At 50.7% G+C, this 15,717-nt stretch overlaps 1 protein-coding gene across 3 annotated transcripts; it reads right to left on the bottom strand.

The window, feature by feature from the left end:
• Window positions 1-5,226: 5,226 nt before the first annotated feature.
• Window positions 5,227-14,637, bottom strand: Myadm (myeloid associated differentiation marker). 3 transcript variants are annotated; one of them, XM_038339468.1, is made up of 3 exons: window positions 14,559-14,637; window positions 10,598-10,685; window positions 5,227-7,191 (listed from the first exon to the last, which is right to left on the bottom strand). In XM_038339468.1, the coding sequence occupies exon 3, from the start codon at window positions 7,187-7,189 to the stop codon at window positions 6,236-6,238; it is 954 nt and encodes a 317-aa protein (XP_038195396.1). In that variant the 5' UTR covers window positions 7,190-7,191; window positions 10,598-10,685; window positions 14,559-14,637; the 3' UTR covers window positions 5,227-6,235. The 3 variants fall into 3 exon arrangements, with proteins under 3 accessions (XP_038195396.1, XP_038195395.1, XP_038195397.1); XM_038339467.1 differs by lacking the exon at window positions 14,559-14,637 and adding an exon at window positions 13,232-13,348; XM_038339469.1 differs by lacking the exon at window positions 14,559-14,637 and adding an exon at window positions 10,794-10,821.
• Between the last annotated feature and the right edge of the window lie 1,080 nt (window positions 14,638-15,717).

Here is a 15,717-nt window from a genome sequence, read left to right as displayed (position 1 = left end):
GGCCCCAGGAAAGCAGTAGGGACCACGATCTGGCCCTTTTTCTGAGGAAACAGGTGGACGGGAAAGGGGGACTCCGCAGACTCAGAGATGGGAAGGACAGGGGCGAGGCACCTAACGGTGAGCGGAGCAGGGTAGGAAACAGCACCCCGGCACCGGCTGCACCGAAGGGGGAGCAGGCGGGTGGGGTCAGAGCAGAAGGCAGGGGCACTGAAGAGCCGCAGGCACGGGCGGCGGCGGGAGCTCCGACTCCCGGCACCTGCTGAAATGTAGAAGCTGGGGGTGGGGGGGGTGGGAGAGGCGTTGCCATGACGACCAAGGGGCGGGGTTTCAGCTTAAAGGAGCAAGGAGCCCCCCCCCCCCCCAGAATCCCGGACAGACGTCCCTTCCTCCTCTCCACGTGCACACACCCATTCCGCAGGCTATACGCAGGTAGGGTACGTCCTTTTAGACTTGTCCATCCCCTTCCCCCCCAAATCCATTCCATTCTATCATCCTGGTCCCCCACACTCCACTCTCCTCCCTACTCAGTTGCATGGGTCGGTCTTGTCAGGCTCTTGAATCTGGGCTAGATCTGTGGATCTCTGGTCATATTAATCCTTGAATCAAGAAACTTTTGTGTTCAGTGCTGAGGACTTCCGAATGAACAGAGAGGCTAGTGTCTCACTCCCCGTGATGCTGCAGGCTCTTTATTGCTCTTTGATCTCTGAATTTACAGCTTCGCCTCCCTTTGGGTGTGTCCCTCCTTTCCCGTTTCTTGTCTCTTCTTCCCTTTCTTCTCTCCTCTGTGTTTTCTCTCCATTTCCCCAATCGGCCTCTTTCCTTCTCTTGCTCACATCTCTCCTCACGCCCCACATGGTGGAGTGCTTTCATCTCCACTTACCTGCCTTGCCCGGTCTTTTATCCACTAACGTATGTTCCCTGCTTCACCTCTCTGCCAGTTAAGTTCAGCGTTTTCCGATGTCCGTCACTCCTTTCTTTTGCATTTCTCCCCTTCTGTCGCTAGGGGATGCTCTCCCTGAATAGTTGCCTGTCCTTCCTTTCCTATGCCTCTTTCCTTCTGTCCCCTTCTCTCGGACCCATTCAGGGTTTTTCTTTTTGGCTCTGTGACCCTCTTTGTCTTTGGGGATCCCTCCCCACCCCTTGTGACTCTGTCTCTAGTGGTCTCTTCGCCCTCCGCATTCCCGTCTCTGGGAGTCTCTCCCTCCTTGGTGTCTCCCTGTGATCGTCCCCTCTCTGGGGTTTCTCCCTCCTCTGTCTCCACGTGAGTCTCAGAGGCTTCTCCCCACTGTCTCTCCCTACAGCTCTCAGTCTCTGGAAGTTTCTCCCCACTCGGTGTCTCCCTGTAACTCTCCATCTCTGAGGGCCTGCCTCCTCGGTGTCTCCCTATGACTATATCTGGTTGTGGGGGTCTTGTAGATTTCTCCGTAACTCTGTCTCGGTGATCTCTCGTGTCTCCCTGTGACTATCTGGATGGGGGCTTCTCCCGACTCTGTGTCTCCCTGGGATTTCCCAGGCACCCCCACCCAGGTTTACTCCCCTGCGTTCCTCCCCCACCCCCCCAAGCCACGCCCCCACAGTGCGCTTTTCCCGTAGTTCTGGCACTCCAACCGGTCCATTCTGGCAGGAAGCGGTTCATAGGTCTTGGGGAACCCTGGCCCGCCAGACTGTCGAGCTCAGTGCACTCTGGGACTTTTAGGTAGGCCTTCGTACGGGCAATTCTTGGGAAGCAACAGAGAACTACTCCTCCCAGTGTGCCCTGCGCGTCGGGCTGGACGCCGGCATTGGCGCGGTTGTCTGTATAGCACCACGCCTTTTTTGCGGTTTTGCTTAGCTCGCAGTGGCGTCGGAATTCCAGAAGGTGCCGGGGAGGTGGAGGAATTCGAGTCAACCCTTAAGCACCCTTCGCTTAACGCAGAGTTCCCTGCCCACCCTGCAAGCCACCTCTAGGTGTACGTGGCTTTCCACAGCCTGAGTGCTCAGGTACTGAGGATTAAACCGAGGACCTTGTTCCGACTGATCCATCAACACAACCCTCTAGCTGTTCTTTCTGGTATCTTCTAGAAGGTATTCTGAACCGAAGGAATGGGTGTGATGACCTCCTGAAAAGAGGGATTCATGCACATAGGTCTCTTTTCTTTCGCCTTGAGTGCGTGTCCTAACTGGCCCTTCTCCTACGTACTTCCTGTTGAATCTTAAAACCCGGGTCAAAAGGCTGACGTTCCTATTTAACACATCAAAGCAGACCTGACAGCCAGGTTCTCCCTGCATTCCTCAGTCTCTACCTGTTAGTAGAGTATGGCTAGCATACCCCAGTCCCTACCTGAACTTCTCCAGCCCAGGTTGAGCTGCCCTTCCCCCAGTTGTCCTTCCGTGTATAGCCCAGCTAGCTTGGTTACACAGTTCTTCTGTCTACCCTTTACAATCCTGACCTCTTGGTCTCCTGGCCCCTCCCCGCTCTCCTCACGGGGCCCAGCTCGGTCCTGTTCACTCTGAACTCTTCCAGATGTCTTTCTCTGGCTATGCTCTCCCTTTTCTCTACAATAAACCTCCTCCACCATACCTAAGAGCAGTCATGTCTTTCGTTTTCCAAGTTACAGGTGGAAAAAAAAATGATTGTATGATCCTGTGATCCTGAAATTTTTCTTTTTGGGTTTTCGTGACAGGGTTTCTCCGTGTAAGTCCTGGCTCTGCCAGAGCTCGCTTTGTTGACCAGGCTGCCAAATGCATACTCCAGGATTAAAGGCATACTCCACCGCCCAGCTAATCCTGGAATTTTTTTTTCTTTCTTTTTTTTTTTTTTTTTTTTTTTTTTTTTTTTTTTTTTTTTTTTTTTTTGGTTTTTCGAGACAGGGTTTCTCTGCAGCTTTTTTTTAGAGCCTGTTCTGGAACTAGCTCTTGTAGACCAGGCTGGCCTCGAACTCACAGAGATCCGCCTGCCTCTGCCTCCCGAGTGCTGGGATTAAAGGCGTGCGCCACCACCGCCCGGCTCAATCCTGGAATTTTTTAATGATTTATTTTTATACGCATTGGTGTTTTGCCTGTGAAGGTGTCAGACACCTGGAACTGGAGTTATAAGCAGTTGTGAGCTACCCTGTGGGTGCTGGGAGTTGAACTCGGGTCCTCTGGAAGAGAAGCCAGTGCTTTTAAGCCCTGAGCCATCTCTCCAACCCGATCCTGGAATCTCTATGTGTTCTACACTTGTTTTTTCTGTATGTGATACCTTATTCAGGTGTATTTCAGCAGGGAAGGGCAGGATCAGAACTGGATGGAGTGGGCCCCTCTGGGGAAAGGGTAAGTTGGACAGAGGGTAGTCAAGGAGGAGGCAGATATGAGTGGAACTCAGGAGGAAGAATGGTGTCCATGAACCAAGAGTCTGTGCTGAGAAACATGGGAAAAGGAGTGCATTTTAGAGAAAGCCTTTGCACTCAAATTGGAATTTTTTTTTTTTTTTTTTTTTTTTTAGGCAGGGCTCCCTGGGTAGAAGTGGCTGTTCTGCAGCTAGCTCTGTAGACCAGGCTTGCCTCGGAGAGATCTTCAGAGATCTGCCTGCCTCTCCCTCCCAAGTGCTAACATTAAAGGCACGGGGCAACCATGCTCAGCTTGCACGCTGGGTTTTTTTTAAAGGCTTACCTGTATAAGTCTGTGTGAGTGGTGGAGACCAGAGGGTGTCCGCAGTTTTAACCTCTGAGCTATCAGTCTCCTGAAACTGTTGTGAGCTGATGATGTGGGTGCTATGGGCTGAGGTCAAGCATTTTTAACTGCAAGGTCACCCCCTCTAGCCCCAGGACACTGGATTTCTGAGATTTTCCTCCTGAATCTCTGTGTGCGTTGCTAGGGATAGGACTGCCAGGGCCTTGTACATGCTAAGCAAGCCACTTGCCAAGCCATGGTGCTTTGTATTTCTCAAGTACTCATGCGATTCTCTGGAGGAGAAATCATGTTCATGCCGTTCTTAGCCCACCTTCCTGGTTTCTGCCCTCTTTAAAAAGATGATGAATGTCTGTGTACGTCTGTGTGAATGTGGGAGTAGAGGCCAGAAAAGAGTTATCTAGTCACCTTCCTGCACTCTGAGGCAGGAAGTCAGCAAGCCCCAGTGATTAGTGATTCTCCTGTCTCTGTCCCCCCTCCCCCATCTATGGCAGGAGTGTTGCATGCACTTGAGGGATGCTCAGCTTATTCCATGGGTACTAGGATTCAAAGTCAGATGCTGAATGAAGCATGTGCTTTTTACCAACCTCCGAGCTCTCATGGTTTTACAGAATAATTTGGAAAACAAACAGGCTATGGTACATAGCTCAGTTGGCGAAGTGTCAAGCTCTGGGTTCAGTCCTTAGCCCTACATAAACGGGGTGTGGTGGCTCATGCCTGCAATCCCAGCACTGGAGGCGGAGGCAGGCCTAGAGTTCATCCTCGGCTACATAGTGATTTTGAGGTCAGCCTAGGCTACATGAGACAGTCTTAAAAGAAGGAAAAAAATTCCAGACACTGCCACTGTTTTCTGATGAGGCAGGCCAAGGTTCTTAGTCGTAACACCCCTCTGCCATCAAACTGAAGAATCTGGGTCTCAACCCTCTCTTCGAGCCTTCCCCACCCACCTTCCCAGACTCCCCCCAGCCGTGATAAATAAAGCATGAGTCTTCCTGTTATCTTTATATTGAGATTTTAAAAAAGAACATTATGGATGTGGGGGGTGGGAAGGGATGACTGACAGTAGGAGCTAGAGGAACCCAAAGCTCCAGAAAATTAAAAAAAATAAAATATATATTTATACACTTATTATATATATATATATGTATGTATACCAAGTAATGCATGTGAGTCCGAGAGAAGCAGAAAAGCAGCAGCAAGAAGCAACTAACACACAGACGTGGGTGCGTGTGCAGCACACACAAACCATTCCAACCCTGACACCCGCCCCCCACCCCCCAAAGAAAAGATTGTTAAGAGTTAAGGAACTTCTCTCCTGAATGAGGCTACACAATTGGGGTGTGGTAGTACACCTGTAATCTCAGCACCGGGAGGTGAAGATGGGAAGACCAAGGATTCAAGGGCAGCCTCAGCTACACAGCTTTGAAACCAGCCTGAGCTATATGAGACCTGTCTCAAAAACCTTTAAAGAAAATAAACAAAAAGCCAGGCAGTGGGTGATAGTGCAGGCCTTTAATCCCAGCACTCGGGAGGTAGAGGCAGGTGGATCTCTGTGACTTTGAGGCCAGCCTGGTCTACAAGAGCGAGTTCCAGGACAGGCTCCAAAGCTACAGAGAAACCTGTCTCAAAAATCAAAAAACCCAAAGAGCTTCTTAGTTGTTTTGTTTTTGCCTTCATATTCAGGAAAAAAAAATCAAAGAGGCTAATAATGCCTTTAAGGCCGGCAGAGGCCGTTTTTCTTCTCAATGCTGAAGCAGGTCATGTTATTTTTAACACTGAGATAGGAGAGTACCATGACTGTCCCTCAGAAATACTTCAGAGTTGTCTTTAAGACCATGTGGCTATTTTGATGGATTTTTGTTTGTTATTTTTTATGCTTGTTTTTTGGATAGCACAGAGAATAATTCAGCAAAAGGCATCCATCCTTTGCTTCATCTAGGATAGACAGGTTTTCGGGAAATCTGGTAAAAATTCAAGAGCCAATTTTAAGCAAAACTGAGTGACAGGTAGAGACAGACTCTCTTCCTAATTACTCCTGGCTACTGGGAATCACTGACCTCCAGGGTTTTGAACTTAAAGGAGAGGTGCAATATACAGCCTGCTCCCCAACCACTTCAACACACACACATACTAAGGCACAGCTAAGGCAGACAGGCAGGCAGGCAGACATGCTTTGGCAATGAGGCCCCGAAAGAGGCCCATGGGGTGAAGAACTGCAAAGGAGTATGGGATGTGTGGGGCCAGCACCTTTGAGGGGGGAGGGAGAGAAAGCAAGAATTCTGAGGGCTCCCAGGAAAACAGGTAGGTGACAAAACCAACCAGAAAACAACAGAAACAAGAATGCAAAAGAGGTAAGGCAGAGCACTGTGGAGACAGCTCAGGGGCAAAACAAAATATGGGCAAGCAAACAGGAAGAGGAAAGGGAAGAAAAAGAAACAAGGAAAGGGAACAGTAAGTCAGGAAGAATACATAGGAGGAAGAGCAAATGGGAGGGAAGTAGGAAGAGGAAATAGCACGGTACCAAAAGCTTGGGTAATCAGATGAAGAGGCCGCAAGAAAGGATGGGAAGGGGAGCCCCTTGTTAACCTTAGACCTTGACAAACACCAGTCGAGTGGAGTACACCAGATCAGACACATATGCCAGCAGGTTGACACCTGTCAGGATGGCCACCGCCAGTCGGCGGTCCCAGTAACACACCGAGTGCGGGTGTGTATAAGCGCAGCTGGTATCCAAGGAACGCCGGGGGTAGCCATTATACCTCTGATCAAATTGATAGAGGGGCCAAAGGACAATGGCAGTGGCATACAAGAGGACAGACAGTAAGGCCAGGCCTGACAGGAAAGTGGGAAAAGGGATGGGCAACATGTTAGTACAATCCCCCAGGTTGAGCACGATGGTCACCCCAGCTAGTATGAAGCAGATAGCATAGACTGCCACACACCACTCCAGCGCCGGCTTTTGCTGGTACAGAAGCGGTTCACTGATGAAGGCAAAGATGATACAGGCTACAAAGGTCTCAAAGACTTTGAGCAGCCCTGGCACAGTAGCCATGTAGCCAGTGATCTCACCAGGCCTTGCACGAGTCCAAGCCACTTCAGTGGCATAGGCCAAACAGGCGACACAGGAGAAGGTGGTGGCGGCGATGGCGTGGTCCCGGGTACGTCCGTGAGCCAAGAACTGCACGTAGGTGGTAGGATAGATGATGGAAGACGACAGGCAGAAGAGAGCTGCATAGCAGGCATAGGTGATGGGGAAGTTTCGCCAAGACAGGGGGAAGCGGGTCTGGAGTCCACCTAATTCCACGATCAGGATGACGAGGGTCACAGCAAAGCAGAAACACCAGGTGAACATGGCCCAGTTACCCATGGGCCCAGTCCAAGCAGCCACACTGGCTACCAGCGAGAAAGCCACACAAGTGGATATTAGCTGCAGGAGACGGAGGAGGCCCAGGGGCTGCGTCAGTGCCCGAGGGGACCCCACAATAGTGGAGGATGATGTCGTTGTAGTCGTGATGGTCGTGCGGGTTACTGTTACCGGCATGGCTGAGAAAAACAAAAGCATTTGGATAAGGTCTCATATCGAGAAATCAAGGCACCCAGCCCCTCATCTGTCTTGGAACAATTACTCTGAACTCTGAAAAGGGTATGTCTCAAAATATGGAACTTGTTACTCAGGAAGTGGTGGTGAACACCTTTAATATCAGCACTCAGGAGGAACTCTGTGAGTTCGAGGCCAGCCTGGTCTTCAGAGCAAGTTCCAGGACAGCCAAGGCTACAGAGAATCCCTGTCAAATGAAGGGGGGAAATGGAACTTGTTTATAAACTATAAGAATGAATTAATTGGTCAGCCGGGTGGTGGTGGCGCACACTTTGAATCCCAGCACTCAGGAGGCAGAAGCAGATGGATCTCTGAATTCGAGGCCAGCCTGGTCTACACAGTGAGTTTCAGGACAGGCTTCAAAGTTATACAGAGAAACCCTGTCTTGAAAAACAAAAAACAAAACAAAAAATGAATTTGTCATTTAGGTTCTAGGCTCATCTGTGAGAGAACTCAGAATCCAGAGACCCAAAGCAGCACTTCTTGCTCTCCTTCCCCAGGGACTCGGCAACCCTTCGACTGCTTAAGTATGGTGGGCCAGGGACAGTGGACAAAGGAACTTGTTGCCATGCTGGACAAACTGAACTGGATCCCTGGGAGACATCTGGTGGACGGAAGGAGAGCACCAACTCCTCCGAGTCACCACTGACCTCCACATGGGTACACACAGAACCCACCCCAAACGCACACCTAATACTGGTCTTGGGATGTGGCTCTGTTGATAACATGCTTGCCTACCATTCAGGAAGGCCTGGCTCCAACTCCTGCACTGCAAAGACCAAGTGCAGAAGTGCAGACTGTGAACCTAGCATTTCAGAGGTTGAGGTAGGGTTACCATGAGATAGAAAAAAAAGCATTATGGTCTAAGATCCTGCCTGTGTCATTTCCTCCTCTGCATGACCTGGGGCTTTATACCCCAGGCCCTATGAACAGAGTTCCTCCTTTGACCCTGCAGCAAGCCAGGCATCTGTAGTTTCTCCACAGCCAAGACTCCAACTTCCTCATACTTTAGGCCCTGTGAGTAGACTTTTTTTTTTTTTTTCAGTATAACACAGGGTTTCTCTGTATAAGTGCCCCAGCTGTCCTGAAACTCTCTTTGTAGACCACAGGTTGGCCTGGAACTCACTGAGATTTGCCTGTCTCTGCCTCCCGAGTGATAGGATTAAAGGCATGTGCCATCACTGCCCCGCAAAAAGATTTCTTTTCTGTAAAAGCAACCTAGACATCAGCAGCCCCTACACATCCAATATTCCAACCTCAATTCCAGCTCCCACATCTAAACAGAGCACTGGACCTCCATCCTCACTCCCTTCCCAGAGACTTCTTCTGATCAGAACATCAAATTTTCTTTCTCCCCTAAGTTTCACCCATCCTCTCCCAATCCTGCTTCAGACATGGAAACATATCAAAAGACAGCTCAGTTTCCTCTTTCCTGTCAGTAAGCCTACAGGGACTCAGTCAACAGGTTCCTCAAGTTCAGGAAAATTCAACTCCCTCCACTCCCACCGTTCAGTGGCCCAGCTTCATCCACGGAAATTTCTAGTTTTCAAGATCAGTCCTGCAGGGTTGGAGCTCAGGACAGGCCTCTCACTCTTCTGACGTCCCATGTGATTCAGACATAGGATGGGGGTAGAAGGTCTACCATCTTTTTTTCCAGTGACAAACCACAGCTTCTATTTCCTAGTCCTGGAGACTCAGAACAGGGACCAGATGCCAGAGCCCTCCTCAGCAAGACTGTCTGACCTCTCAGCTGATGCTGGGGAGGTGGTTCCCAGACCCTGGGAAATAAAGCTTACTTATTGCTAGTATCATTCTACAGTTATTTCCTCTGACTTGAACATCAGCTGCTGGAGGGAGGGGAGAGGCTCAAATGACTCAAAAGATAAGAAGACCCGGGCCAAATTAGATGCTCAGCTGGTAAAGGAACTTGCAACAGAGCATGACAGTCCTGAATTCAACTCGCAAGACCCACAAGGTGCATAGAACTGAATTCTGCAAATTGTCCTCTTACCTCTATATACATGCCGCAGGTATGTGCACACCTTTAATCCCAGCACTTGGGAGGCAGAGGCAGGTGGATCTCTGAGTTCTAGGCCAGCCTGGTCTACAAGAGTTGCAGATGGGCAGATCTACACAGAGAAACCCTGTCTCGAAAAACCTTCTGCCCAGCTACATACAAGTATGCTCCAGGAATGTCTCTTTCTTTTTTTCTTTCTTTCTTTCTTCCTTCCTTCCTTCCTTCCTTCCATTCTATCTTTCTTTTTTTTTTTTAGACATGATAGTTTATTCTGAGCCAAACAGGTCGTGAACATGAATTCATTCAAGTTACCCTGAATGAAGTATTTCAGCATGGCTGTGTTTTAGGGATCTTCCCGCACGCACATCTATGGCCGCACATGTGTAAAAGGTACGAGGCCCACCGACCTGTAACCCAGGAATGTATCTTTCATCACCCATGCTGGGGTGGGTTTTTCAGTGATGCCCATGCCCCTCCATGTAAGTATCCCAATCAACTCACTGGCTCAACAGGCTGTACCTGGCTTAACAGATTATCATCCTTTTTTGGTCCATCATCTTTTTTTGTTTTTGAGACAGGGTTTCTCTATGTAGCCCTGGATGTCCTGGAACTCACTCTGTAGACCAGGCTGGCCTCGAACTCACAGAGATCCGCCTGTCTTTGCCTCCCTTGTGCTGGAAATAAAAGTGTTTCCCACCACCCTGCAGCGGTACATCATCTTATGCTCTGAGACAAGCATAAGCTATTCCAAACTTTTCCTTAGGAAAAGTCATGCTAAGGTCAGGCCCGTGGAAAGACAAAAGGGCAGGCTTTAACCTCTGGAAGCTCACACTGTCCCAGAAGAGCTCCCAAAAGTACACAGGAGCCAGCTCCTGAATACAACTTCTTAGGCACATGGGTAACTCTGATTACATCCTCTGGAACCTTACCAGGCTCCTCCTCTATCGGGGATCTAGGAATGGAGGCACCATTCCCCTCCTCCCTCATACCTAGAGATGGGGCCCTAGATCCTGCAGATCCAGTTCAGTATTCCTGGTCAACCTCCCTTATTAAGACCCAGGAAATCAGCAGCCCTCCTATCATAGGCTCAGAAGTTCAGGTTCCAAGTACTTCGCTCATAGGCTCAGGGGTCCAGGCTCCAGGTCCTCCTCCAAAGACTCAAAAGAAAAGCAGCCTAGATCCTCCTCTCTTAGATCCAGAACCCCCCCAGCCTTTTCCCTTAAACTTGGAGCTCTTCCTACCCCAACCCTTCACCTTCAAGAACTGTAATTACAGTCCAGACCACAACTGTTCCACTCTCAACAACTTGGAAATTGGGCCACTAGCACACTCACCTGCTGTCTTAACTGAAGACTGGAAGGAGAAAGATCACGCTGCGAAGGCGGAAATGGTTGAGCACCTGGAAAAGGCTGAACAGGAGCCCTGAGAAGGAAAAAGGCATTCAGGACTCAGACTGTCCTCCCTTGCAGCACCCTGACCCCGAGCCCTAGACGCTACAGCAGGGACAAATCTCCCAGTGGGGACGCATACTTGGCGGCCTGCCCCGGGGTGAGGTCTCAGAGGGTAACCGGAGGAAGCACCGCCCTCTCGTCCCTCCCCTAGGACTAGCCGCGTGGGCGAGGTGGAAGCAAATGTGGACAAAGGGCCGGCCCTCGGGACCGCTAGGGGCGTGAGTGCTGTTAACCGTTTGGCCAGCCTTGCAGTCGGCAGGAGTGAGATCCCTGGGCGGAGGTTCTGGGAGCGGGAAGCCCAGCCTTGCCCGGCGTCTCCGCGCCTTATAAGGGCTTTAAGTCGCCTTAGTCTGGGAAATGTGGCAGGGACCAGGAGGTGGTGCCAAAATCCAGGAGACCCACTCCGAGGCTGCCCACCCCTCCAGGACACCCTAGCTAGAGACTGGCTGTATGGCTATATGTGTAAGTGTGTGTGTGTGTGTGTGTGTGTGTGTGTGTGTGTGTGTGTGTGTGCGCGTGCGCGCGCGCGCGCGCCCGCCGCGGGTCTGATTTATGGTTCCTTGAAAAGTGACTTGGGAAGGCCAGGCGGAACTGACTCCGTGTGTGGGGGTGTGGGGGGGGGGGATGGGGAAGAATCCTGGGTTCTAGGAGGAGGCGGGAGGGTGTGTGGTTCCTTGAAAAGTGAGTTGGGAGCCAGACAGAACTGACTCCCACAAATTGTCCTATGACCTCCACACACGCCTTGTGGTACGTGCGTCCCCAACCCCATGCAAAGTAAGTACATTTTAAAAAATCTATTTTGAGACAAGCTCTTGCTCTGTAACCCTCGCTCGCCTGACGCTATGTGCTGGCCTGGAGCTCACAGAGATCCGCATGCCTCTGCCTCCCAAGAAATGGGAATTTTTATTTTATCTTTTTTTTTTTTTGTCCCTCCAAGAATGGAATGGAGATGAGTCTGGCCTGGTAGCGCAGGACTGTATTCCCAGAACCCTGGCAAAGGCCATATTGGAAATCCAAGGCCTTCCTGTAGCTGTAGACTTTAAGACAAACCAAAACTCAAAAAAAAAAAAAAAAAAAGGGAGAAGATCGGTAGTGGTGAGGTAGGTGGAGGTACTGGGTTCAACCCCCAACAACCAGTGGGGATGTTAAAGGTTAGGGAAATAAAACTCTTGAGTACCCACCAGACCTGAACTCCTTTAAAATGCTTCGAATTCGCCTTGCTAAACTGGAGGACGCATCGTTTTCCCAGCTCCAAGCTGTAAAACTCATGCTAAATTAGAATTAGGAACACACAATAAATGTAAGTTCCCAGGTCAGTGCTAGTTCACCTGATAGATGCCACAGGAAGGGAGAACCTCAGTTCCACCTGGAACGGTTAATGGGAAGCCAGGATTAGTCCCATACCCAGCACTATAAAAAGTGGGCTACTGATTGCCTTTAATCCCAACAGTCAGGAGGCAGAGACAGGCAGATTTCTGCGAGCTCAGGGCCAGCAAGGTCTACAGAGCAAGTTCCAGGACCCCATCTTTCAAAAAAAAAAAAAGGAGGCTACTGTCCCGCCATAAACATTGGAGGATAAGGGAAGAAGAGCAAAAATCCTTCGGTCTGCAGGAAGGTTGTTTAGGAAAGGAGGAAGAAGAGAAAGGGAGAAGAATGAAGACGCCCTTGCCCCTCAACAGGGCCTCCAGCACTGTTTGAAATCAGAGCTCAGGAATGCTCAAAGACCTAAGCAGGGCAAGGAAACGCCCCTTGAGCTTCCTCCTAGATCTAGTTCCACTCTCCTGGGCCACACCCAGCAACACTGCTACCATCCCCCTCCCCCAAGCTACACTCCTGAGGTCATCTATCACTCTATAGACTCGGGCACTGCCCTGATCAGACTCCCGGCCACGCCCCACACCATCAGTGGGCACAGCCTTAATCTCACAACTCCCCCCACACTCCAACTGTCCATATAGGGCCTCTGGAAGGAGGTTCAGACCACGGAATTCTCCCCCTCCTGGGCACCTCTGGGCACCAGATGCAAACCTCGTATCCAAGAGTCCCATCTCCCCTCAGATTCAGGGATCTATACTCCATCTCTCCAGGTCCTCAAACCCTAGAGTCCGGATCCCAGTCTCACCCTCCTCCTTCAGTTCAAGTTCAGAGCCCAGTTCCTCCTCCCTCAGAACAAATTCAGACCCCCGCCCTCCTTCGGATTAAGCCCAAAATCCAGTCCTCCGTGCCCCAAGACCCATCTAAATCCGGATCCCAGGCCTGTTCGGTCCTACCTAGTATTCCAGATCCCATTTCACCTCTCTCATCCTCAAGGGCTCAACCCCCACCGTCCTACCTCAGACCCAGGCGCCCACTCTCTAATCCCTTCTCATTACCATGTAAGACCTGTATGAGCTCAGGGTTCTGGCTCAAATGGAGTGTTTCTAGGGACCCAGACATCTGAATCCCTGCTCACTTCTCTTTCTAGACCCCAGGATTTTGGGCTACCACCCCTTCCCTTCGGGGTCTCTGCAGCCTCACCTCTCCAGTCAGTGGCGTCTGCAGCAGAAACAGAGCAACAGCTGCAGACCAGAAGGGTCTTGGGCTGGGTGGAGTTGACCATCTGAGAAGCGTGCGAGGGCGGGGCTGAGGGCGGGGTTTGAGCCTGATTTGGGCGGTGAAGGGGGTACTTTCCCTCCGCTTGAGCTATCCCTGGTCGGCCCCCAAGGCGGGGTTAATGTCACACCACGCCCCTCTAAAGACTAGAACGTCGCCTATTTCTAGCCCAACCAGGGAGGGGGTGCAGGGCTGAGGTCACCGTTGCCGTGGAGACAAAACAGGAAGACACAGCAGCTGGCGGTGCGGGGGCTCCCAGGGGCTATCCTCCTTGACTTAGCTCTAGAATGAACTCTCCAGGGTAGGCCCGAGAATGCCGTTGCCGTAGAAACCTACATGTTTGCGGTTTGTTTTTAGATGGAGTCCCCTTCCCCGCTCCCCCTCGTCCCTAGCTTGGGTACCCACGCCTAGTCTTACCCCTCATTCAATTCTCCCTCTCTCTGCTCCTGTCCTTGTCTATCTGATCCCTAACGCTGACTGGAGAAAAAAAAAAATCATATCAAGGTCGCAGCGTGTTTAGGGCCAGACCTCACAGTTTAACGGAATCTATGGGCTAGGGTCTTGTCTACCTGAAAAAGAAAGGAATTTGGAATGCCAGGCCTAGAGCTTTTAGGAGTTCTGAGCAAGCAACCTTGAATAGCGAGGTTCCACTCCCAAAGAACAAAGACTATATTTCTGTGTTTAGGGGGGTCTTCCTAGACCGGAGTGAGCCAGAGTGGGCCGTGCACTGTAACTGCGGCAAAGGACTGGGCCACGCCTCAGATGATCACAGTCAAGAGAGGCGAAGGGGTGATGAACAGTAGCTAAATTACTGGAAATCTGGGGGGGGGGGTGTCTGAGCGATCAGACGGTTTTCAGAATATATGTGGCTGGTTGTCTGCTGAGCCTCCTGAGTCTAGAAGGGCGAGCTATTTTTGGCTAGCATTCCTGCCTTCAGGAAACAGGGAGGGACTCAGAATCTTTACGAGGATGGGCCTGGAGCCTGGAGTTCTGGATTCTGGGTTCTACCATATGGGAGGGATACGGTTGACCCCGTGGTGCCCCAAGAAGGGAGTGCAAAGCAGGGAAGGGCTTTAGGATTGGGCTTTTTGTGTGTGTCGGATTTGAGGACCTAAAGGATTGGATTGAGCCAAATGGGAAAGGGAGCTGAAGGTCGTGCTGCCGAGGAAGCTGAAGGTCGCGACGCCGGCCCCTTGGGTAAGGCGGGGACCCGGGATACCTGGCTCCCTCCCTCCTAGTCGCTCTCACTCACCCCGCTCTGCAGCGGTCCCGGGTGCGGCCCTGCTCCGCTGCTGCTGGGCGGGGCCTAGTGGCGGCTGCAGCTGCAAGGCTCTTCCCCGCGGCGGCTTCTGGTCGTCTTCCAGGAGGTCTAAGGAGGCTTAGAGGCGCAGCCCTAAAATGGGAGCCAGAAACGTTGCGAAGGGAAGGGTCGGAAGGGGTCCAGGAGCTCAGAACCGCCAGCAACGTGCCCTACGGAGGAGGGAGGAGCTGTAGGGGGGACCTGGGCGCTTGCTTAGGGATTTGCTGAAGTGGGGGTGGGGACCGAGGTCTAGGGAATGGGTAGGTGAAGAGCTGCATACTCACTTTGCATTCCCAAGAAAAGACACAGACCCTCTTCGTCATCCTCTGCCTGCATAAGGGAGGGTTTTAGTTTAGTTTAAACACACACACGTTTACTTATTTTATGTGTTAGAGTGCAAATGTGGAAGTCAGAGGACAACTTGTGGGGTCAGTTTTCTCATGCCATGTAGAATCTGAGGATCAAGCTCAGGTCATCAGTTTGATTAGCAAGTGACTCTATCCACTTGAGGTATCTTGTTGGTCTGTGGAAGGCAGGATTTTGTTTTTTGTTTGTTTTTATTTATATTTTTTAGATTTATTCGTTTTTAATGTGTCTGAGTGTTTTGCCTTCATGTATGTATGTCCACCACGTGCAAACCTGGTCTCTTCAGAGGTCAGAAGAGGGAATCAGATCTCCTAGAACTGAAGTTACATATGGTTGTGAGCCACCTTTGTGGGTGATTGAACCCTCTTCCTTCTACAAGATAAGTGCTCTTAACTGCTGAGCCATCTCTTCAGCCTGCTGAGGAGTTTTTAACAGGTCCAGCATCAGACATTGCACACACGCGCGTGCACACACACGCTCGGAGCATAAACCTATATAGTCTATAAATAACGGGTTGGGTTTCTTATAGATTCTATTTATAAGCCTCATTAGCACTGGGGTTCAGGCTTAGTAATATCTCTCTTCCCCTTCTATCAGTAGCATCTCTCTCCTCCTTCTACTAAGTCACACAACCACGAAATTGGAGGCATCTCAAGTGGTTTACAGAGGTCTTGGTTTCCACAACTTACCATGCCATATCCTGTGGTAGAACTATTTTTTTGTACAGAGATGATTTGTAACAGCC

This window comes from Arvicola amphibius, chromosome 8, assembly GCF_903992535.2.
Source record: "Arvicola amphibius chromosome 8, mArvAmp1.2, whole genome shotgun sequence".
Lineage (NCBI taxonomy): Eukaryota > Metazoa > Chordata > Mammalia > Rodentia > Cricetidae > Arvicola > Arvicola amphibius.
This window is presented reverse-complemented; position numbering and strand designations above follow the sequence as displayed.